Source organism: Sycon ciliatum, chromosome 1 (assembly GCF_964019385.1).
Source record: "Sycon ciliatum chromosome 1, ocSycCili1.1, whole genome shotgun sequence".
Classification (NCBI taxonomy): Eukaryota; Metazoa; Porifera; class Calcarea; order Leucosolenida; family Sycettidae; genus Sycon; species Sycon ciliatum.
In genome coordinates this window covers 42,985,228-43,008,781 of record NC_088643.1, presented here as the reverse complement: position 1 = coordinate 43,008,781, position 23,554 = coordinate 42,985,228, and the positions used below count along the sequence as shown (strand labels likewise).

The window sequence follows — 23,554 nt, the reverse complement described above, 5'->3', positions numbered from 1 at the left end:
ATCACTGGGGCGCGTAAACTGTCGGTCGCAGGTGTAGCAGGTGACGGGAGGGGTATGCTGGGCATCTACCGGTGCTGAGTACGCCGAGCGCCAGGTGGAACGCGACTCGCATTCAGCTCGCCATTCCCCCTCGAGGCCGCGAGAACGAAGGTCAGACATTATACAATCCTTCCAGCGCCGACGAGGGCCATGAGCTGGGCGACGCGACGGAAGCGTGCTAAAGAGAACTTGCTTCGGCAGCCGGTGGTCCTCCATCCGAGCAACATGCCCGAGCCATTCAAGGCGGCGGTGCTCCACCTTCGTGCGGATGGTGTCGGGATCACCCCACCTCACACGTAGTTGGTGGTTGGTGATGTGGTCATCCCAGCATTCTTGGCGAGACACTCCCATGATTGAGCGGATGCATCGGTGGTGGAAGACAGAGAGCCGCTGCAAATCCCGTTGAAGAGGCGTCCAACACTCCGAACCGTACAGCAAGAGCAACAAGACACAGGCGTTGAACACACACCTCTTGATGTGGAGGTCCAGGTGCTTGTTGCCAAAGATGGACTTTTGCAAAGCGCCACACGCTCGGGAGGCATTCGCAATGCGAGAGTCAACATCGCAGGATGAACGGCCGTAGCTGTGAATTACCGAACCCAGATACTTAAATTCGGTGACACAGGCAATGTCGACACCAGCTAGACTGAGGGGTACGCGGTCAGCAGCAGACACATCAGCACCAGCAACCAAAAACTTGGTCTTTGTGGCACTAACCGCGAGGCCAAATTCGGACGCCGTGTTGTCAAAGATTGTCAATGCGACCTCGGCACCAGCTCTTGATGTAGCGAACAATGCCGAGTCATCAGCGAACTGAGCCTCCGTAGCGGTAGTGACAGGGTCGGTGCGGTGAGACTTCCTGTAGAGGTTACCAGTGTCAGAATTGTGCGAGAAACTGAAACCAATACCAGGTACACCACTAACGCGCTGCTGCCATCTGCTTACCACGGCCCACATGAAAATGTTAAACAGCACGGGCGCCATTGAGCAACCCTGGCGTAGGCCATTATGAACGCTAAAGGGATCTACAGTTGTACCACTCATGCGTAATACAGCAGCCATTGAGGTGTGAAACGACTTGATCACCGCCAGCATGGGTGAAGGGACGCCAGCTCTAGCCAATACCTGCCAGAGACACTCACGAGGAACCGAGTCGTAAGCTTTGCGCAAATCGATGAAGACAAAGAAACCCTTGGTTTGATGTTCTACTGTCTTCTCCAAGAGTTGGCGGATGGTAAATATCATGTCGGAGCATGATCTGCCACGGCGGAAGCCACACTGCGATTCCGGGAGGAATTCTTTGGCCAGAGACTGGAGGCGTAGCTGAATGACTCCTGCTAGTGCCTTGCCTACGACATCCAGCAAAGATATCCCCCGCCAGTTATCGCACCTGGAGAGGTCACCTTTTTTGGGTATTGGCACCAGCATGGCATCTACCCACTCCTGGGGGACACGACCCTCACGCCACACATCGCCAAACAGCCCATGAAGGCTGAGGAACAGCTGCTCGCCACCAAATTTCAACATTTCCGGGAGGATACCAGAGGCTCCAGCCGATTTCCCGTTCTGGAGCTTGCCAATAGCACAACGAACTTCCTCCAGTGTCGGGGGACTAGCGAGATCTTGGGCTACCGGCAGTTGTGGGATGGAGTCCAGTGCACTAGGTGACCACGTGCTATGGATGTTCAGCACTCCAGAGAAATGTCTCCGAAAACGGTGACCCTGCTCTTCTGGTGACGTGCATAGATTTCCGTTTTCATCCATGACTGCCGTTGTCCGAGCCGGTTTCAAACCTTCCCCTGCAGCTTGGAGATCGTGAATGCACTTCCATATAATAGCTCCGTTAAAACGGGACTCTGTAGCCGCTAGCGCCTTGCTTTCTATCCACTTCACACGGGCTGCATCAATAGCTGAGCGTGCCCTCGACCTGGCAGATTTAAATGTGCTGAAGGACACACACACACACACGTACACACACACACACACACACTGAGGGAGGGGGGGGGGGGGGATATACAAACAATAATCTGTCGAGTATGGCATGGGAAAGGTGCATCCTCACTAGGACACTCCTATCTCTTTTATCCCGACCTCAAAGTCACGTCACCCTGTAGCTGAGTGTAAGCGGTCTTAGTGGAAACATCACTACTCTTTGCCAAGTTTGTCGAAATAGTGACATCATATGCCAGATCTCTGGCACTTCCCCATCAAACGTATGTGATTCAGAGTTACGGGTATTTCAAAGTTATGGACATCGCCCGGTCCCGGACCGCCTGGATAAGAGACAATAATTATTATGAGTGTATTGCCGTACCAGACCAATGCCAATTCCATAGCAACAGCATATGCATTTGTCATGCTGTGATAACCCAATCACACTATCAATCAACATAGCTTCATTGTCATGTAGCATGGCGTTATGGTGTCATTCCCACACACGCAGCGAGCCCGTGTGCTGGCTGCATGCAGTTTCATCTACTTTGAAGTAATGGAAATTCAACATTGCTAATTAAGACAGTTCATATGAAATAAAGTTTCGGCAGGTGTGTCGCATGTTGCCTTCAAACAGCTTTATCCTAGCAAAGACAAAATCAAAAAAGCACCCTATTCTCGTTGAAAATTCAAAATAATGAATCTCCTGATATGGCCTGTTCAGTGTATGTGGTCTTTCGTTTTTGTGCTTAGGTGGATATCGCCGTTCGTTTTCTAAGCCACTCTGACATACAGAAGGCCAATGTTGACAAAAAGAAGGAGTTCCTGAGGAAAAGAGGTCAGCTCATTGTTCCAAAATGATCCTTATCTTGAGTAACGGCAGTGATACTGTGGCAGTTCTCTCAGTTACGAGTCTCCACTGCCTTTCAACAGAGCCCTTCTTTGAACCTAGTCACTATGCCATTCTCAAGTTTCATCTGCAGTCTGACTACTTCAAAGTATTCGCTAATGTCAGTTTAGTGCTGCAGTCCTCGACCCGTCAATGATAGTGCCCTTTTGTGAATTACTGTGTGTGCGCGTGGGCTGAGAGCTTATCTTGTGGATGCCGTGTTGTGTCTAGTCATGGGGAGAAGGGGGATCAGTTTCTCTCTTCATTGTCTCGATTGCCTTTCTCAGGACTGAATGAAGGTCAGATTACGGAAGCATTGTTTCGTTCTTCAATGCAACAAAGTTCAGTGAGTTCCGATGTCCTTGTTTGTGTCTTTGGTTGTGGCAAATGAAATGCTGCTCCTGTCGAGGTGCTGGGTCGAGAGGCATGTAGAAATGTCATTCTGGTTTTCAGTGTCATCACGAAATTTCATCCTGTCATCCCCCCAACCATTGATATTCTCTGGTGTTAGTTTAATTTTCACTGCTCCATTACTCTCAACCTGGTATTACAGGCATGGTGGTGGCCTGGCACGAGCGAAACTTCCTAAGCTGGTTGTGTTTCTCAACGCAATTGTATAGCCGGTGGTAACGCGGACGTGCGAACTTTACTTTCTTTTATAACTCTTAACTAGTTCAAGCTAACTTCCGCGTCAGTCATGTGTCTCCTGAGTGTACAATGGGTTGGGTTCCGATTGTGATGTGTTTCATTCAGTTTGCCAAAGTATCAACATAATATTATATGAGTCAAGCACCTGAGTATAGCGCTGTACCCCATTGGTGCGGATTGCTGTGGTGCCCATATGTACATACTGTGCCCATCGACTTGAGAATGTAGATTAGGGTTTTGCTGATGCTTGTCTGAAGTTATTGTTCTCTTTCTTCTTGTGTGTGTGTGTGTGTGTGTGTGTGTGTGTGTGTGTGTGTGTGTGTGTGTGTGTGTGTGTGTGTGTGTGTGTGTGTGTGTGCGTGTGTGCGTGTGTGTGTGTTTATGTGTGTGTGTGTGTGTGTGTGTGTGTGCACGCGCGTGCGTGCGTGCATGTATTGCATTTGCATTGTGTTCTATTGATGTCGGTTGCGCAATGCCCAGGCGGGTGCAAGGTAAGAAGAAAACAACTTGCATTTCATGTCAATGTACGAATTACTGTAAGACAGGTTTTTTGAGCGTAACTTTAATTTCGGTGATTTCGGTAGAAACCTAAGTCCTCCTTTCTACTTCACTCTCCCTTTTTCACTGCGTACTCTGCGTGGCTGACACTTCCCCAAGAAGCTAAGGACCTTTCTTCCCTCCGCCTTTTTTAAGAGCCTTGTCGCGCCTTGACTTTGATTTTGTGTTTCTCATTTTGTTGCAATCACTACTTATCCATGCCGGTTCCTTTTTTCTTCTCCTCCCCTTCTCCCTTCCTTGCCGTGGTTGGCTAACACCCTCTCTCTTTGTATTGGCCGGTGTTCTCACTGTGCTATGAGATGCTGTAATAAATAAATAAAAAATAAATAAATAAAAACCGGGCACCTAAATTTAGATTACACCTAAATGGCGCAAGAGTATCGTGCTGTATGTTATGGGAATGTTTGTCACCTAATTCTAAGGTACACCCGAAACCCATCAGGTCCCGGACACCGAAAATTTAATACACCGAAAATTACATGCTTTACAGTATGCTCCGTTGAGACATGTAGTCCCGGATCCCGATTTCCACTTTTTCAGAAATCAATTTGTTAGAAGTTGGTATGCCACTTTGGAAGGAGGATTTGGACATGGTCCAGTTACATAGGGAAGGGGTTTGGTAGCATGGATTCACTTGTCGGACTTCTGAAAGCTGTGCCATAAGCTTGCTGCGAGGGGGTTTTCTTGGCAATTTCTGCTCGCTGATTTCACGATCTTCGTGTACCTAAGCATGAATTGGGCACGCTCACTTAAAACATTTTACGTGCAGTGGGGAAAATGCATCAGTACAGTACAGTATTTTTGCTGTACAGTTTTTGAAGCCCCATCCTATGGAATACTACCAACACCCCGGGACAAGGTGAAGCCAGTATTTTGTGTTCAATCATAAACTTGAAAAATGAATATCCCAAAAAAGAAGAGACATCGTGAGTTTAATATCGATATTCAATACTACTGCACTTCTGTGTTGACACGCTGATTCTTGTACCCAACGAAAAGAACAAGCTGATCCATCACTATCGGGCACACTTGAGTCGTCACAATCTGAGTTTGGCTCGGCATGAGTAGACTCGGCTTCCAGTTGCAATACGTCACCAGGCGTACTTTGCTGTGGTGGATTGCCAGTACTTGGCTGCTCTGTTTCCTGTGGCCCACTGTTGAGTGGATTTGCGCGTGCAGCTTTGCAGTGGCAGATGTCAGTGCACGCAAGTGATGACGTCTTGCACGAGCAGCGTTGAGTATCACATGCTCCTCGAAACCCGCAGCTGACGAGGCCTTGAAGTTCTTCCAACCTTGTAGATCTGTTTCTCAATATCCTCAGACTCCACTGTAGCCATTGTAGACATACTTAACATACTTACCATCGCTTTCTTGAATCCATCCTCTGCTGATGGGCCTGGGCACATCGGGCTTGGGTTGCAAAGCCAGTCGCCAGACAGTAGCCTGGTAATTGGCTCGTGCTGTGTGGAGTTTCAAGGCATCCTTCGAGAGTGGCATTCGATTCGGTGTAGTTGTGTTCCTACACAACGGCTGGTAGCGGACGTCGTTCACTCTGGCGTTCTTGGTATCTCCGTACAGGCGGCATGTGAATAACTCGCATGCATCGTACAGGGATTCTGTCAGTGCAAAGTCGTTGCCAAGTTGTGTCCTAGCTTTAGCAGCCTGTGTGTTCTTCTTGATGAGTGTCAATCCAGTTTTCTTCCCTTTGCCACAGAAGGTGCTAACGCGCTAACAGAACCACAGCCAGTGAAGCAGTGCAGCCCAATAAGAGCTGAGGAGAGAATTGGCCCAAGCTGCATAGCAATCTGCTTGATGTCCACAAGTCGTACTCGCTCCTTTGTTCCAGTCTTGAATATTATCTGGCCATCCAGACTCTGTGACAGAGCAATGGCGAGAACTGCCACGTCCGCGTCGGGGGAACAGATGACAGCTACAGGTAAACCAGCTGAGAACACACGGTGTGCATGCAGTGGCAACCGAGTGTCTGCCTCCTCATGGGTGCTGGATAACCCTGGAACAGGGGCAAAACTCTTAACTTAGATCCAAGTTGCAAAGGTGCGGTCAACAAGAAGCAGTCTTGCCTTACTGTGATGAAGATCTCGTGACCTTCAGGTACCTTGCTTGCCAGCACCGTGTCCTGTGGCCAATGCTTGTAGAAGAAAGCGATCAAACTCGTTTTGTTTGCACCAACTGCAAGATAACGCTTCCAATGCGTGGGGGTTGGTTGATCTGTGCGCTCTGCCTGCATTCTGACGGGTTGCTTGCGGGTTGACCGCCGAGCTCTTTCCAGACCCTTTATCGACACATTGAAGTACTGGTCGGCCACCAAATCAATCTTGACTGCTCTGTGTTGATTCATCATTGAGAGCAGCCTGTCAAACACGAGTGAGCTCAGTTCTCCAAATGTGGCGAGCACAGAAGAGAAGGACTGCAACAGAGCCATTGCATCGACCAATATTGCACCCCCACTGTGTACTGCCTCCAACAAAGGCACATCTTTCTCCAGCTCTGCCAATAGCTTCGATTTGGCAATAGTCCTCAGAGTTCCATCGCCATGAGCAATCGCCCAAGGCACATAGCCGAGTTCATACTGCATCAGCTTGGCAGTATCAATCTTCCTGTGCTTGGCCATAATGGCAGAGGGCTGACACTGCTGAGAGGCAATGCAGTAGATGAATGTGCTTCGTGGTACTTCGAAGTAATTGTGTGTGATGTAATTTGATGTTGGCTTCGATCCTCTACCGTGACAGTTTCCCACTCATGCTGGCATCCCGGAGGATCGACCAAGTCATTGTTGCATGTACAGTCAAACCTCTTTAGGACGAACACCAAGGGACCGATGACATTTGTTCGCGAAAACGGGAGTTCTTCTTATCCGTATGTTATACCGAGTGAATACACAGTGATTTATCCAATGAAGTTACGAATACTAGTTCTTCTTAAGCAAACATTTGTCTTATCAGTGTTCTTCTTAACGAGGTTTCACTGTACTTGTATGACTTCCATGTTGTGCTGGTGACGATGATGTATTCAATTTGAATGTTGGAGTCGCTCATTTGGTGCCCTGCTGTCTTGTGTTCTCTTTGGAAAACGTTATGTGTAGCTCTTCTTCACCAGCTGTCGGTTCGGATCATCTCCACTCAGGTATGGTTTCATTTTGGTAATAGACAAGTTGACTATGCAATATTCTTCTTCACTCTAGTTTCATGCTGTCAACGTTATCGGAGTGTATTTTCAACTACTAGTTTGCATTGTTTGTGCCGAGGGCTGTGTACAATTCATTGCATATGTTAGTGTTGCATTTGCTTTACTTCTTCCGCTCACCTCTCTCTCTCTCTCTCTCTCTCTCTCTCTCTCTCTCTCTCTCTCTCTCTCTCTCTCTCTCTCTCTCTCTCTCTCTCTCTCTCTCTCTCTCTCTCTCTCTCTCTCTCTCTCTCTCTCTCTCTCTCTATCCATGCCTGTACATGTATGCAGGCGGGCGACCATGGCTTGCATACAGTGTTTTACTTGGCATGCTGACCCTGGCAGGGGCTGGATTTGTTCATTTATACGAGGTAAGACCATGTATATTACTGTTGAAAACCGGATCCTCATTAGAAGTTCCGTACTTGCACGTGGAGTGTGTATGTGTCTGTTCACTCTCATGCTCATCTTTTCCTGTATGAACTGATCACGTATAGCTCGCAAAAAGTACTTGATTTTATACAGGTCCCAAGCAGAACATTCGTAGCCAGCGTGGAGCATTTTGGTCTACTGACTCTCCACTTTAGCACTTTGTACTTTGAAGTATTTTCTACTTTGAAGTATTGTATCTGAGGTGTACGGTGTGTGGTTGAGAGGTATGCTGGTACAGAGGGGCTAGCCTTTGGCAGTTGGATGATATACAGTCGTCCCTCTCTAATCCGGCACCTTTTGCTACGGCATTTTCTGCTGGATTAACGAGGGTGCTGGATTAAGAAATCCTGCCCTCTGACCCGGCCCTACCCAATTACATGCATGTATCATACGTCAAAACGCAGGGTTTTTCCGTGTCGACCCCAGTATTTGGTGCACGGCTTTATATTCTCAACTTTTCTCCAGGAATATACACAGTGATAAAGTAAAACAGAGAACATGTTCACATGTATACGTACTCTTGCACACACACGCACAGTCGATTTACGACTAGTAGTAGTAGTAGAATTTATTATTTTACTAGGGAACTCCCAACAGGCGTTGCCTTTTTACTGGGAACCCTAGGACTGCCGGATTATGAAATCAAACTACGTGCAGTTTGAGCGATTCGTTTCAAAAAGTCATTGCCGGAGGCGGAATTCAAGTGCCGGATTAAGATGTAGGAATTGAACGAAAAAAAATCGGTTTCATCAGAAAGTGCGCCGGTTGGCAAGGGTTCCGGATAAACAAGTGCCGGATTAGAGAGGGACGACTGTACACGTATTCCACTACTGGTCTTGGTCCTTAGCTTCATTTCTTTGTCTTGTCTGCCCAACTCACTATAAGGTTAGCTTTGGTGTGGCTATGGTAAACTGGTAGTGATAAGAACTGGTCGCATTGTGTCTCTGTTCAGGCTTATATATTACCCTACTTACAGCGCCGTGAGCAAGAAGAGACGCGACTGCAGGGACTGGAAGCAGCTCTTGGCAGTACGCAGTCAAGACTAAATGATACTGGTGAGTAGAATGTACCCGAGTCTGGTGAGTAGAATGTACCCGAGTCTGTCCGCTGAATGGCTACTGTCAACTGCTATCAACTAGTATCCAAGTAGCTGTGGCTTGTGTAATATGCACCTTACTTCGTATTTATATGTACTTCAGTATACCCAATGCTATAGACAGCTGTACTTTAGTATACATTTTTGGTCAAATATCCCGACAGCTAGCTATTTCGACCTTGCATGGTTTTGACATGCATTTGGTCTAACCGGCAGAACTCAGAGTATCCGGCCACCGCCTCTGGAGACGAAATGGGTGGTATTATCAATCCGCCATGTCCCTAATACTCGCCATTGTCTGTGATGCACTCATCAATCGTCAGCATTGACTTCGAAGCATGCATGCGTCTTAGAAAGTAGTGTAAATGCTACAGTACTCTCTGCCTTTTCTTTTGCTTTCTCTGACTTTGGTCCATGATGAGAAGTTCCTTGGCGGTTGATCTCCATAATGCATACCACCAAGAGTACATAACCCCAAGAGTGTGCAACTGCCTGCACTACCTCTATGCTGTGCTGCGACGGCAGAACTTCACATCACGTGACATGGTTCAAAAGGTTATGCTGGCAAACAGTGCAAAGTGACCACAAGAGAGTTGTACCCAAAGCTGGGCTGGGTACAACCCTGTATCTATCATGCACAGAGTGCAAATAATGTGTACGGGTTCATCACGTGATGTGAAGTTCTGCCGTCGCAGACCCCATAGCTGGTGTTGCACACTCTTGGGTTATGTACTCTTGATACCACTCAGTACAAGTACTGCATACAAACCCACCGTTGAATCTGTGTTTTGTTTGTGCTTCCACTCCGCAGTTGACGGATTGCAGACGAGTGTATCTGCCATACAGGTAAGTCATATTATTGTTGAGAAGTACTAGCAATAATGCCACTAATATTAAATATGACAGACTGAATGGTTGCGGGTGAGAAAGGCCAAAATAAAGGAGCTTTCCAAGTTAGAAGAAGAGCATATAGTTTCATATTTGAAATCCGGCGCAGAAGACAGTCAATGAAGGCTACTGTTCTCAAACTTTTACTGTAACCCTGGGATTTTGCTGATGGCTACTTGACCTCCAGGAGTGTACCACATTCCATCTCTCTTTCTCCCTTCCTCTCCCCTCCCCTCCCTCCCCCTCTCTCTCCAGTCCTAACCCAAAGCTACCCCGAGCTGGGTACTTGTCTTTTTTAGAAAAATCAGAATCCATACAGTAACGTTATTTTCCTGGCGTATCTCGATCATGGGAGAAGAACGCATGCGCAGCATGCATGGAGGTTCTATATCAACGGCTGGTTGTGTTCAAACTTCAAACTCTCTGCTGCAGTCGCCTAGTTTGCACATCTTTGCAGGACACTTTTTATCGCCTTCTCTTTTGTTCCACTCCTTACCTTGACTGCAGGAAAGTGTAAGGAGAATTGAGCAAGACGTGACCACGATAAAGGTACGGTATTGATGTGTACCACGTGCCTACTGCCAGCTACTGGCATGCCTAACATGCCGTGTACGCACGACCATGCGTGCACAGCACCGGGCAACCAATGTCATTTCTTTTGATGTAATGTAGCTATGAACGTATGGGTTAGCGAAGCCGTAGAATGTATCTGGTTGTCTATTTCCCCGACAATCAACAGTCGACTATGTTGTAGAACCTGCATTGTTGGTGTGTGTGTGTGTGTGTGTGTTTGTGTACATGTGTGCTTTATTCTCCTCGGTGCGTGTGCCTTCAGTGTTCATCTAGTCAGACATCCAGTCGGGAGGATGCAATGGCCGGTGTGAAATCGGAGATTCAAACGGTGAAAAGCCTCTTACTTTCCAGGTATGGTTGAGACTTGAGAGATCTGAGAACTAGGTTTACCTGCTTGGGCAATGGCAGCGTACTGATGGTGTGTGTGTCTAGTCTTGAAAACTGTGATTGAGATGCCAATGACCTATGAATACCAAGAGGCTGTTTAAAAAATCCTTTTCGAAATTAATGCTGACGATTACTTGCTGCAAGTACTCGACAAGAAGTATATTGAACAGTTATGTTAGTATGGAAAGAGAAAAGTTATGACAAACAGTCCACCAAGGCAAAACGGTCCTTTTCCCTTTACATAATTATTGCTATAGGCTCACCATCCGAGTTATGTTAATATTTTCGGCCAAGCAGCTTCTCAGCAGCATTTGTGCTGACTTAGCTCCCTTCTCACTCTTTACACGCATATCAGAAGCGTGTCTGACATACGCCGCTGGGTAGATATGCAGCACCAAGACTGGTATCTGAATGGTATCTAGGTCACTAGGTGTGCTTTGGACGTGGACAAGACAAGCGATCTTGCACATTTTCTAGGAGCCATTGTCAAAGCAGAGTGGAAATATCAAGGTGTTCATGGGCAGAGATCGTTGATCGTTGTGGTATCAGCCGAGACACTAAGAAATATCGTAATCGCTTCAGTGCTGCGGGAAATGCTCTTGCCCTTTTCGAAGTCCTTTAAAAGTCAAGGAGCTCCGTGTCGGATCTCTCTTTTTTTTGGTGATAAATACCTTGCTTGACCCGTGTGTACATGCGTGAGCTCACCTGGACCGAATTCCGTCAAGCCAGACCATCTTGTTCTGTGCTCTGTGACAATGGCAGGAATCAGTTTGCATCTGCGCCAGTGCAGCGTCCCAGCATTCCCGCGTGGCAGCGGACTAACGGCACAAGCAGCAGTGCAGCAGCCGCGTCACCGACAAATGGCGCGAATGGTGACAGTGCGAATGGCTCGTCGAGTGAGAGCGCTTCTCCCAATGACGGTGAGGACAGCAATGGCACGCCACCCAATAAGTCACCGCTGTCCAGCCGTTCTCAAGATCCAGGTGGCAATGAGGACACCGTGTCACCGCAATGCATGCCCAAGTCCTTATCACCTGCTGTACGTACAGCTCAGCCTCAAGATGGTGGTCAGCAACCGAATGGGGAGTCAAGTTGAAGCACGATGATCACGATATACATACTTGATAATGAACCAGCAGTTCGGGTCCTTGAATGCTGGAATCAGATACTGCCCTCTCCCGTACAGCAAGGCGTGTTTGTGAACATGACGGAGAGAGTGAGCTGGCTGTTTGCAGGGTTCATGCGCTTAGCTTCATGCCAGATGATCAGCTATACTCTATGGAATGATGAGATATGCTTGGACACTGGCTTGTGACCTGCTACTTCTCTGCCACTCGTACTGAAGGTATTCAAGATCGCCAGTAAGTGTGCCACTGCTCAAGGTGCCTATTGATGAGAATCAGGTATATCCTAAACGACTAGTGGGTGCTGCCACAGTCGATTCTCTTTTTGTTTTGTATTCTTCCAAACTCACTCAAACTGGTTGCCTTGATCTCGTCCGCTATTCCAGTTTCCTCCCGTTTGTGATATTCTTTAGTTTCTGACAAACGCCGAGCCTACTGCGCATAGCGGAATTGGGAACACTACATGACCGCAGCAAATTCATCGTTGTGTTGCTTGCATATATCAATGAACCAGAAGCTACATTTACACGCAGAGCTCATAATCCCATTGCCTAATTTTTAACTCATTATGACAGTCATCTTGACTTTAATGTTATATCTAGCATGCTGGCATGCTTCATCAATGACTACACGTGTAAGTATGCACCCTGCACAATGTAACGTTATTTCTCGCAGCGTCGTGACTGGGTACGATGAAATATTTTTTTAATGTCTTCGAAGTGAACTTTGCTCTCATCTCTTTACAAAAGCAAGAACTGTTGCTGTGCCGGTGTTCGAAGCAAGGTCATAGTTGTACTCGCCCAAGCGGGATTAAAAATAAAGGAAAGGACGGTGGTGTAACTGGGATGTTCCCTTTTGCAATCGTTGTACAAAACTCAAAAAGTAAATCGTCCAGGTTGACTCTGACCCATGTACACACGTACATACAACTTCATGAAACAAGTGGTCATTCCACATGCTAGCTCTGTGCCAAAGAAAAGTTGTCGTATAATGACCAGGTGGTCGTTCACACGAGGTTTGGTCCCTTCAAGCAATTCTTCTCTCGCCTGACATGGCCATATGGGTGACCGTTGTGGACTGCGCCCTTCATCCGTCATGCATTCACGGGATGCTCGTACTGATACATGTGGACAAGAGTACATAGCCTGCTTGATGCAATCTTGTACAGCTTGCGCATTGTACGTTGTGCAATACAACCTCACATATCTGCAAACAGTGGTGCAGGGCACTGAAACTAAGTTACTTCATCGGGCTGCATAGAGCCTGCGTCTCACTAATAAGTAGCAACCACTGTATTGCCTCTACTACATGTACATCCAGGATTCTTACCCAAACCATGGCTTCATGGGTACGGGTGTAAACCGGTCTGATGCACATGCATGCATGAGTGCATAGTAGTACAGTACAGGCGCTGTACATGTGCCAGGACATGACTGCAGTCTGTACCCTCATACCACAGTCAGTCACTGCTGTGTCACATGCAAGGCAGTCATGCTGTCATTTCAGCAGGACGGGATTTGCTTCGACCACACTCATCGCAAGCCCTTTCATCACAAGCTGAATTGAAAATTCGGCATGTTTGGTGAGAAAGTAGCTAATTCTTGTCTGTCGCACATACTCACAATTGCATCCCAATAGCCATCACTCTCAAGAGGTGGTGCATACGCACAAACTATTCGCTTGGCACATGACTGTAACAAAACTAGACCAGTAATATTCTTGAAAATAATGATGTGGGGTAAGCCTGTAGCTAGGGTGTCATAAAAGTACTTATACAACAGATACACAACCTGACGGGTACAGTACTCAATGCTGCACTTGTGACATGGTGCCTACCTACCTAGGTGATCAAGCTCAAGGCACATCAAGCATCCTGCTGGGCTCCAGCCCACGGACGAAACACTAGCTTGGAGGTAACTAAGAATAGGGTCAACACAATGCTATGTGTGTTCTAACACAGTAGACCTGCTACGTGTGATAATACGGTGTAAAGAAACTACAGCAGTTGCAGCGGCACGGCGCAACAGTCTAGGTCCCCTCGAGCAATGCATGTCCATACACTGTATGCATAGATAAGAGCATGTGTCCCCATACACTGTATGCATAGATAAGAGTGCGTGTCCCCAGATACCCATAGTACACCAAAGAGTCCCAATACCAGTGCTATCGTGGTACGTGATCCAGCCGAGGAACGCAGTCAGTAAACTTGACTCCATGCGGGATACGTTTGGAGGACTTTGCAACGTCCGGAAGTGCCGCGGTTCAGTTTTTCACCCAGCCGTGCTGATATGGTGTGTGGCCTTGTAGAAACTGTATGAGAGATTTGATTCTCAGCTCTCTACGGCCTGAAGTCTACACAGTGTCACCATGTGTCAGTTCAAGGCCCCGGCACTTGCAACAATTCAAAGATGTCTGTGTAGTTTAAGTTTGGGGAATGCCTACAATCTTGAGCGAATCCACAGGAGACGAGTATTGCGTAATGCTTCACGGACTAATGCGGCTGCCCCGGGCCAGGATAATCAAGAGTGGCGATGATGAGAACGACTTCACCTCCTAATCAGTAGTGGACCTCATCACTGCCAAGCCAGACAGCTCCGCGCTTATCCAACCTCACCGGCTCTGCAGTCGGCGGAACTGTACTGAGGACATTACCGCCCCCGTACGGCCGCAGCTTCTCATGTACGTCCTTGTCTGTCCACGCCGTCACTTTGAGTTTCATCCACTCTTTCACCACATGTCTGGGATACACGGAGCGCAGTGATGACTCGAGGCGCTGCAGAAAGTCTACGTCAATGTTGATCATGGTCCTGTAGGCAAATTTAACACAGGAAAGAACTCTCGTGAAAATGGGCACAGGAGTCAAGAGCACATGGCCGCATGCACATGGGCTACGCTTGCCTGGAAAGCCAAATACAGTATAACCTCTCTCATCCAGGTACCCACATTCGAAAATTGTGCCTAACTGGGAAAGGTTGTAAATCCAGAAGTACTTATACTTCGATGATTGAAGTACTTAAGTACTTGAAACTCATACCCTCTGATGCCATTCTGACATATGCACTGATTATTCCGTACGCGGAGAATGAGCCTCATCAGTCCACATGGCACTGGTGATTTCGTGTGCATTTTGTTAACGTTCATACAATGAGCCTACATTATACCACAACCAATCACGCATAATAGTGGCCTGGCACAGGCAAAACTTCCTAAACTTGTTGGGTTTCTCAACACAATTGAATAGGCTGTGGTAACGCGGCGCCGACGTGCAAACTTGTTTTACAACCGTGATGGATACGGTATGGTGAATGCGGGTTCAGATTATCATTAAAATAATTGGAATTTAAAAAGTAATTCTCTTCCAATTATTCCACTCAAGACAAAGGCGAAGCCCTCAAGCAAACACAAGAAAGAGAAAACCCTCAGCCTCATTGGTGTGCGCGTGCATGCATACACAGTGTAAGAGTTCAACGGTACGGGTACGCACACCACCCAATGTTACACGGTACGGGTACGCACACCACCCAATGTTACACGTAGTTACGTACATGTACATAGTACAGTCAGTACCCGCAGATACCCCCGGGCACTAGAATTGGGCAAATGGGCACTACAATTATACACACGTAGTGTTCTGCTCTACAAGCAATGCAGCAGTCATGGGCAAACTGCGAGAAGTAAGCAATGCAGCAGCGTACCTGTATTTATTATCGTTCATAGTCACCTCCAGCTCAGATACTGCCTTGAAGACGGTACTGCCCGGGAACTTCAATCTGCCCGCTTCGATGAACGGCCGCTCATACACAAACCCATTGAAGCCCAGCCCAACAGCTGTTCTGTGGCCGACCTGGAACATTGATAATAATACAAACAAAAATGGCATGCGCGGTGGTGGTGGTGGTGGTGGTGCGACATTCGCATGCACTGTCACATGTAAAAAAAATTAATCACGGTTCGCGTGAGACTCGGCTAGATAAGAGGCCGAGTTTTCCGCATCCGTAGGAACGCCACCACCCTTCCAGGATCAAGGTCACATGTAATATTCCAAGGAAATTCTAAAAACGAAGATCAGCAGTAGTGGGGCACGTGGCACGTCACAATGATCGTATAGCTGGCTGCACTGGACAGAAGCATCCCATGGTGAGACAAAGTAAGCATTGGTCAATACTCAATAATACATATGTTCACATACACACGTACCTCCAAAGTAAAATTGTTCAGCACCACATTCATAGCAAGTGCCAAGGATGGTAAGGCGACCGGTATTAGCTCGCACAATGGCGCACGGTAGCCTTGGCGTGAGCGACCCATCAGAAATAGGCCGCCGAAATCTGAGCGCCTCACCTGTGCAGATCAAAGAAAGATTTGATGCAGCTTAATTCAACATATGCATGCACGCACTATCCCCAATATCTCCGCTGACAAGGAGTAGGCATGGCGCGAAGAATGAACAACCAGGCAAACACTAGCATAACCACAGCACTTGCAACATTCACTCTTGTAGCAGCACAGCTTAGACTACTGTAATTTCACAAATTTTCGGTGTACTTTTATTTTCGGTACTTTCGGTGCGTCTGTTTCATACCTAAAATTTCAATACACCGAACAAACACTAACACATATAATCCAATAGGGAACTGCTTCTCTGTACCGAAAATTTCTATTCACCTAACCTGGCCTGTTGCCCTCATACCGAAAATATCGAGCACCGAAAATTTCTGAAATTAGAGTACTCGTACTGCCGTGGACATAGAAATCCGGTCGGATGTCAAGTGGCCCAGGGCGCTGGCTATGCAGCCGTGAGCACGCATACGATCAACACGTGCACTGCATATGCAACGTGCTGTACGCACTGAGGGCGCCGACTCTGCGTCAATCGACCGGATTTCCATGTCCACGAGAGTTCATCCACTTACTCCGCCGATAAGTTCTCTCCAGCGCCCATTGTTCTTCAGGGTGTCCTTGAGGTGAACATAGTTTGCGCTGGGAAGGCGCATGCCTTTGTACGACGATGCACCCCAGACTTTACTAAAGTAGTCCACGCCAATTGTGATGAGTGATTCTGTATCGTTGCTGCGCACTACATCGGTCTCCACTACGACGGGTTGCATGTACTCTGAAATCGCCTGCATACACAACACATAAAACAACAGGGTCAGTCAGCATGTGTGTGTGTGTGTTGGGGGGGGGGGGGGGGGGGTCTGTTCATTGTGCTGTTAGCGGAGTCCTGAAATTATTAGTGGGAAGCCAACGTGTCAGGAAAAAGCCTGTTGCACACCATCATGATACACACACGTGCACGCACGCACACACACACACCTCAGACCTGCCCATCGCAGACGCAATGATAGCGAACAGCTATATTAGACATAGCAACTAGTGCTGGGATTACTATACACCATTCAACAGCTTGCACGGCTGATGAATTGACCGCCACTAATTTTAGCCTGGTATCCACCACACGCCATGGCTTGATAATATTATTTCATGGACTGCACTTGACGTGCAGCCCCTGCTCGCTGCTGCACGCGATCGATTTTTATGGCGCTCGCTTGTTCATACTTGCTCTGTGACGCCCGATGGCCTTAGGGCTATGGGCTTGTGATGATGATGATCCACCACACAGCTGATTAAAGCGGCTTTTTCTGGCCAGTGAATCCTTTATTTTCATTTTTTCATTCTTTTTTTCTTTTTCGACACACACACACACCACACCACATACTCCGGCATACACTGGCTGTTAGTAACCACCCAGGAGAATGAAAGACGAGCTAGGAGAATGAGAAAGAGAAGGAAGACGTGTTCGACCATAATCGTTGGGAATTGAACCCGCAACCTCTCGATTGGAAATCGACTGCACATACCACCAAGAGTGTATTATATACTCTTGATACCACTGCACCATATGGGACACACACACACACACACACACACACACACACACACACACACACACACAAATCTCAAGGACGACACTTCAACACATGCCATGCATGCGATACGGTATGCAGAACCAACCTTGAGTTGTACTTCTGACAAATCCGCCAATGCATCAGCTGCGGCCAATACGGTCACACCAGGCCAATTGTGATGAATATGTTGGCTGATATATTGAACCTGGACAAGAGCAGGTATCCAGAAAAGAAATCAGCTACCAGCTGTGAGGTCTGCACAGGATACTTTAGTAAGTGCCATAGCGCATTGCTAACCCATGCACACACGCACGCATACGCATGTACATACGCACACACACACCCACACCCACACACACACACGCACGCACACACACCCACACACACGCACACACACATGTACGGTGGTAACCTCCATGCTTGCACTTGTTTACACGTCACAATCGAGTATTGAGTAACCTACATGTCTATAGTAGAGCTCTCCAATCCGGTTCTCCTTTTCCATTATCAGACACTCCGTGTCGGTGTTTAATTCAGCAAGTTTACTGGATCCGATATATATGTGGCGAGAGTTTGGGTGCAGTGACAGGACCTGAACAGCCAAGCCATGGTAAGAAAAAAAGAAGTGGCATTAGCATCTGCAAACATGAAACTCAAACAGGCAGTATTATGTACAGTGACACAAGATTAGTGAAGGCTGCCTCACCCACACACACACACACACACACACACACACACACACACACACACACACCTTTGACCTTTGACGCCCATCACCGGAGGCGATGATAGCAATGCTACGGCAGAAGCCATAGCAACTTGTGCTGGGATTACACCATTCAACAGCTTGCAAGGCTGAAGAATTGACCGTCACTATTCAGCCTGGTCTACACCATACAGCTATTTGGAGTGACATTTTCTGGCCAGTGAATCCCTATTTTTGGTCTTTTCATTTTTTTTCCCCGCACACACATCACACCACATACTCCGGCATGCACTGGCTGTTGGTAACCACCCAGGAGAATGAAAGAAAAGTCAGGAAGAGTCTGAGAAAGAGAAGAAAGACGTGTGTGACCATAATCGTCGGGAATCGAACCCGCAATCTATCGATTGGAAATCGCTGCACATACCACTGCACCATATGGCACACACACACACACACACAAACACACACACACACACACACACACACACACACACACACACAGTGACACACACACACACAGTGACACAAAACCCAGTCAATAATCTGTCAGGGTGTTTCCCCACTGCCAGTCGTCATTGCTGACCATCCTGGTGTGCAATGCAGCGTTTCACCGAATCCGAATCTTCATTGTATGCTTGCACTCAAAGCCGCACCATGACTACTTCCTTGCTGTTGCTGCTGCTTATACATGTAGTGGAATGCTGTGCAACCAATACTTTCCTCTCCAAAACCAGCGGCAACTGAATTGCCATCCTACGGCACATGACGCAATGTTTGCTCTACTGGCCAGGACTATAGCACTCGGCGTGGCCAGGGCCAGACCTTACCCCAAGAAAGGTTGACCCACCGACTTTGTGAAAGTGGGGGTTTCGTCAATAATGTCCATTTTTGGTCTCAAGTACCCCATTTGAAAAATCCCAGTGCTACGACCCTGCTGGCGATTGAAACTGGATTCACAATATTGCTTTTTTTTGCAATTTGATAAGTGACACATGTGACAGGTGTGCTGTCGTATAGAGTTGCCATGCTACGGTGCCTCTCAATGGAGTACATTCTTCAAGGAGATTCCTGCAACCTGCCCTAGCCGGAAGCGCTTGGCTTTGGTGCAGTGGACCTGTCCTGATAATATGACAGGATCATCCACTTGATCGAGGGATTCAAGTTCGATCCACAGCACGTCGGTACATAAAAATGTGCCCGGTGACTACAGGATTCCGCTTGGTACTGTACAGGGTCCGGCAAACAAAGGTTTACTGTGCACGTAGCGAAGTATGCACCTTTTGAAGTCGCAGGAATCAATGCAACAAGGAAATCGTCTTTCGGCGCGTCCAAGTTTGGTGAATGGATCACCCTCCGGATGAGCGGCCCAATTATTCTTCAAAGTATCTGCACGGGTTGACGAGCACACGGATGTATGCTTTGTTCAAATACTCGGCCACGTTGCGAATGGTGCGAGACGATCATTTCAGGAGCAGAGAGACGTGTTCTGTGACCTGGATCAGCAAGTAATGAACTGTATGGCACAGTCGCTGTGAGTGGTAAATGCCGCATCACGGTCCGCATTGCTGATAGTGTGATATTATCAATAATGTTCTTTTAGAATCATGGCTGGACCATATTTCGAAAGGCTGACCCACCGAACTCGTGCAAAACTGAGTTTTTCGTCAACATTGTTCATTTCCAGTCATTTCTGAAATTCCGGTGCTACGGTCCTGAGAATTACCTGAATGTTTAGTAAGGGTCAAAGGGGTGTACCGGGTGCCCGGGTACCCGACCGTTAATCTCAGGTACCGTTAGTAAAAGGGTAGCCGTTTGGATTTTGATGAACCTGTCAGTACGGAGCAACACTCAGCTGGGATCGTGTATTCCAGGCGGGAGTCAATTACTTACAACTCCACGCTGGATGTCTGCATTGTTGTTGCATTTTCGCACCTAGTAGATCTACTCCTGCGACTATCAGACACAAATCGATTTGCGAATCACAATGTGATATCAAAATGCAACCCGAGAACAGATTAATTAAAATCTTGATTTATGTGAATTGCGCAAAAAAATAAACATGGCTGCTAAAGGGTACCCGTTAACCCGCCTGTTAGTTATACCCGTTTGACCCCTAATGTTTACACCTCTGTGCGGTGTGTAACATGCGGTGTGTCACATGCAGGGTGTTTTAGTACTCCCTGGTTACATGCACAGCGCGGATCTACAGTGCTGCCGCGTCTGTGAAACCCAGTCGCATCGCTCACGTTTACGCCTTGCACCATTTCGCAGCCCAGCGTTCGCAGGTCCAGGGCTGCGCAATGCTCGGTGAGCACCACTACTAGTACTTGAGTGACGCGACTGGATTTCATTGAGCAGTATTGTAGAGCTTCATGGGTAATGTCAGGTCACATCAGTACTACACTACTACACTACTAGTACTACTACACTACAGCTGGACCAGCAGTGAATGACAATACTGTACAATATCATGTACATATACCTGATCCACTATTTCTGTGACGAGACGCTCTGGCAGTTTGTGCTTGTGACACGTATTCCAACTATTGCGAGTCTGGCCGCCAAACGACTTGACAAGATCGTCGAATGCATCGGCGTTGTCCACTACATACTGTAGATCGGTGAAGGTGTTCACGTACGGTATGACCTCCATGCCCGTCCTATCGGCTGTCAGCAGCATATCTGCTATATCCTCGTGGCTCATGTGGTGTTTCGTACTCAGATCGGCTAGCTTGCCATCGAATGGGAACATCGTCTCATACTCCACGAGGATTCCGGACACTTTGCGCTGGCCGAGCCATGTCACCAGCTGCAGGATGTAGTCGGTTCGCGGAACAGCGCCCTTGAAATCCAAATGCACTACGAACGGAGGATGCCGAAGCACATTATACCCCGCCATCAATAACAGCTGATCATTGAAGTAGACAATCTGATAGAAGACTAGCAGTAGGCACAGCGCCAGGCCACCCAGACGGGCAAACAAATTGGAGTTCATAGCTGGTAGCTAGCGCTGGCCAGATGCGCAGGACTAGTTTCTAGTAGCGATGTGACTTCCAAAGTAGAGTAGCGGCAGCAGCAACATCTGCTTCTAGTGCTTGGCCGGATGCCCCCACCGCCATGAAGTCTTCCATGGATCAAACATCAACTAATTACTTCTTCAACTCACGTCGCGTCGTGTTGTACGAACACTATGGGTAAGCGCTCCTTCCTGACCCTGACTTTACTCTTTACTTTACAGTGTTACTTCTTTAGTTTAGTAGGGCTTCTACTGCTCCGCACTCTGCTAGCTGCCAGTGCTAGTGGCGTACCGGACTGTTGTGTAATAAATAAAGCAGTGTCTGTAACAAAATTGATTGACCGCCAGTTGTAGTAGTCTCCTACTGACCTGAGTTGTAGTATTAGTAATTATGCTTCTGGAAATTTCCACACATCGAATTCGCGAACACGGAACAGTTTGTTCATTGTAACCAGGCCCAGGAGGCTGAGGTAGTGAGGAGTGCTATATAGCGCTAGTGAGTGAGTCGCGTGAAAGCTTTCACGACTTCATGATTGTACATGACTGTACTGATTCATATCATGAGTGATGACTACTGTCTGTAGTACAGTACTACTACTACTACTACTAGTACTAGCAACTCTCAATCATAACAAATAAACCGCCATGGAGTATCGAGCGTGTGCAACTCCACTCCAGTGCAGTCTGTATGTATTAGTACTCTTACTGTCTTAGCTTACCGACGGGTAATCATGGTAATGTCCTAATGAATGGTCGGATCTGTCGAGAGTCGAGGCGCTAGGCGGCAGAACTTCGCATCACGTGACAACACCATACACACCGTACCGTTTGCACCCCGGCCCTACCCCCCTGTACCCCCCTGTCACTGACGAGTGATGACGGTGCAGCTATCAGGCCATGTCAGAACCTGTGCCACTCTGGACCAGTCTGGTGGTCGCTTTGCACTGCCAACGTCAAGACATGTGATGTGTCACACTCACAGTGATGTGATGTAGATAAGAAAACTGAGTGTACTCTGCATTGAAACAAAGGATAGAGGTTGACAGCATGTACATGTACATGTAACAAGGTGGAGGACACTGTGTTCGGAAACGTGACCTTTCTACAACCATCCACGGTTGGTAGAGCCCAGGTCGGTTGGGACCATCTGAACCACAGTATAGGTGTTACGGTTCAGATGGTCACAACCGACCGGGGCTCTACCAACCATGGATGGTCGTAGAAAGGTCACCGTTTCCAAACACGGTGTCCTCCACCTTGTTACATGCTGTCAACCAACAACATGTTTGAACAAACTTGCAAGGTGGTTTATCTACTATAGCCTAGGTTGCTACTTGTACTAGCAAGAGTATAAACCTCCGAAGAGTGTACAACTCTGCATATGGGGTCTCCGATGGCGAAAAGTCACATCACGTGTCTCAGGTACGTTTCGTACTACATGTACGTACAAACGAAGGATAGCGTGCACCCAATCCGATCTGCCATGATCATGCTGGGGATTTGCATACGCGCAGTGAGTTTCCGTCAGAGCGTGCTTTTATTATTACTCCACTGCTCGCTAAAAACGGGCGGGAAACGTACAACTGCGACACGACACCACGTGATGTGAGTTTTCGCCGTTGGCGAACCCCATGGAAAGTGTATCAGGAGTTGCACACTCTTGGGGGCTTATCATATGATACTCTTGCTACTTGTACTTGTATAGAGAGGTTATGCGAATGACGTCATGGCGGACTTTCTAATGCCGGGCGCTAAGTAAGTATACAGCGTGAGTCAGCAGATTTCCAAATGGGTGCTGAGTATGCAGCGTAGCCCTTGGCGGATTCTGCTGGCATAATTATTTCTGGCATATTCTTCGGATTTTGTCTAAAAATTATGCCCTGGCATAAAAGGACTTCTGACACCAGACGGTCGGCATAACCTTACGATGCCGGTGGCTGAAGATTCATGCTCCAGGCATATTTAGGTATGTTACGGGAAATAACCTGGTGCATGTTACCCCTTATGTAGCAAGAAGGACCCATGAGTGTGTGTGTGATCCCCGGTAGCCGGATCGGTAGGGCACTGTCCCGGAAAGACAGGGGCGCTAGGTTCGAATCCCGCTCGTGGATCCTTCTTTTGCAACATTGGTGCCCAACGTGAGGCTCGAACCCACGACCCACCGTACCCCCCCC

General features: G+C 47.7%; 2 protein-coding genes across 2 annotated transcripts; one reads left to right on the top strand and one right to left on the bottom strand.

Moving 5' to 3' along the window:
- Positions 1 to 3,976: 3,976 nt before the first annotated feature.
- LOC135827227 (uncharacterized) lies at positions 3,977 to 12,589 on the top strand. The gene is made up of 8 exons (XM_065339758.1): positions 3,977 to 3,999; positions 7,170 to 7,210; positions 7,541 to 7,620; positions 8,634 to 8,736; positions 9,589 to 9,623; positions 10,173 to 10,214; positions 10,501 to 10,589; positions 11,388 to 12,589. Exons 3-8 carry the CDS (start codon positions 7,579 to 7,581, stop codon positions 11,719 to 11,721), a joined length of 645 nt encoding a protein of 214 aa, XP_065195830.1. The 5' UTR covers positions 3,977 to 3,999; positions 7,170 to 7,210; positions 7,541 to 7,578; the 3' UTR covers positions 11,722 to 12,589.
- Positions 12,590 to 13,396: 807 nt separating this feature from the next.
- On the bottom strand, positions 13,397 to 21,836 carry LOC135827220 (hexosaminidase D-like). The gene is made up of 7 exons (XM_065339751.1): positions 20,847 to 21,836; positions 18,122 to 18,250; positions 17,765 to 17,863; positions 16,663 to 16,872; positions 15,947 to 16,090; positions 15,445 to 15,593; positions 13,397 to 14,556 (listed from the first exon to the last, which is right to left on the bottom strand). Exons 1-7 carry the CDS (start codon positions 21,357 to 21,359, stop codon positions 14,307 to 14,309), a joined length of 1,494 nt encoding a protein of 497 aa, XP_065195823.1. The 5' UTR covers positions 21,360 to 21,836; the 3' UTR covers positions 13,397 to 14,306.
- Between the last annotated feature and the right edge of the window lie 1,718 nt (positions 21,837 to 23,554).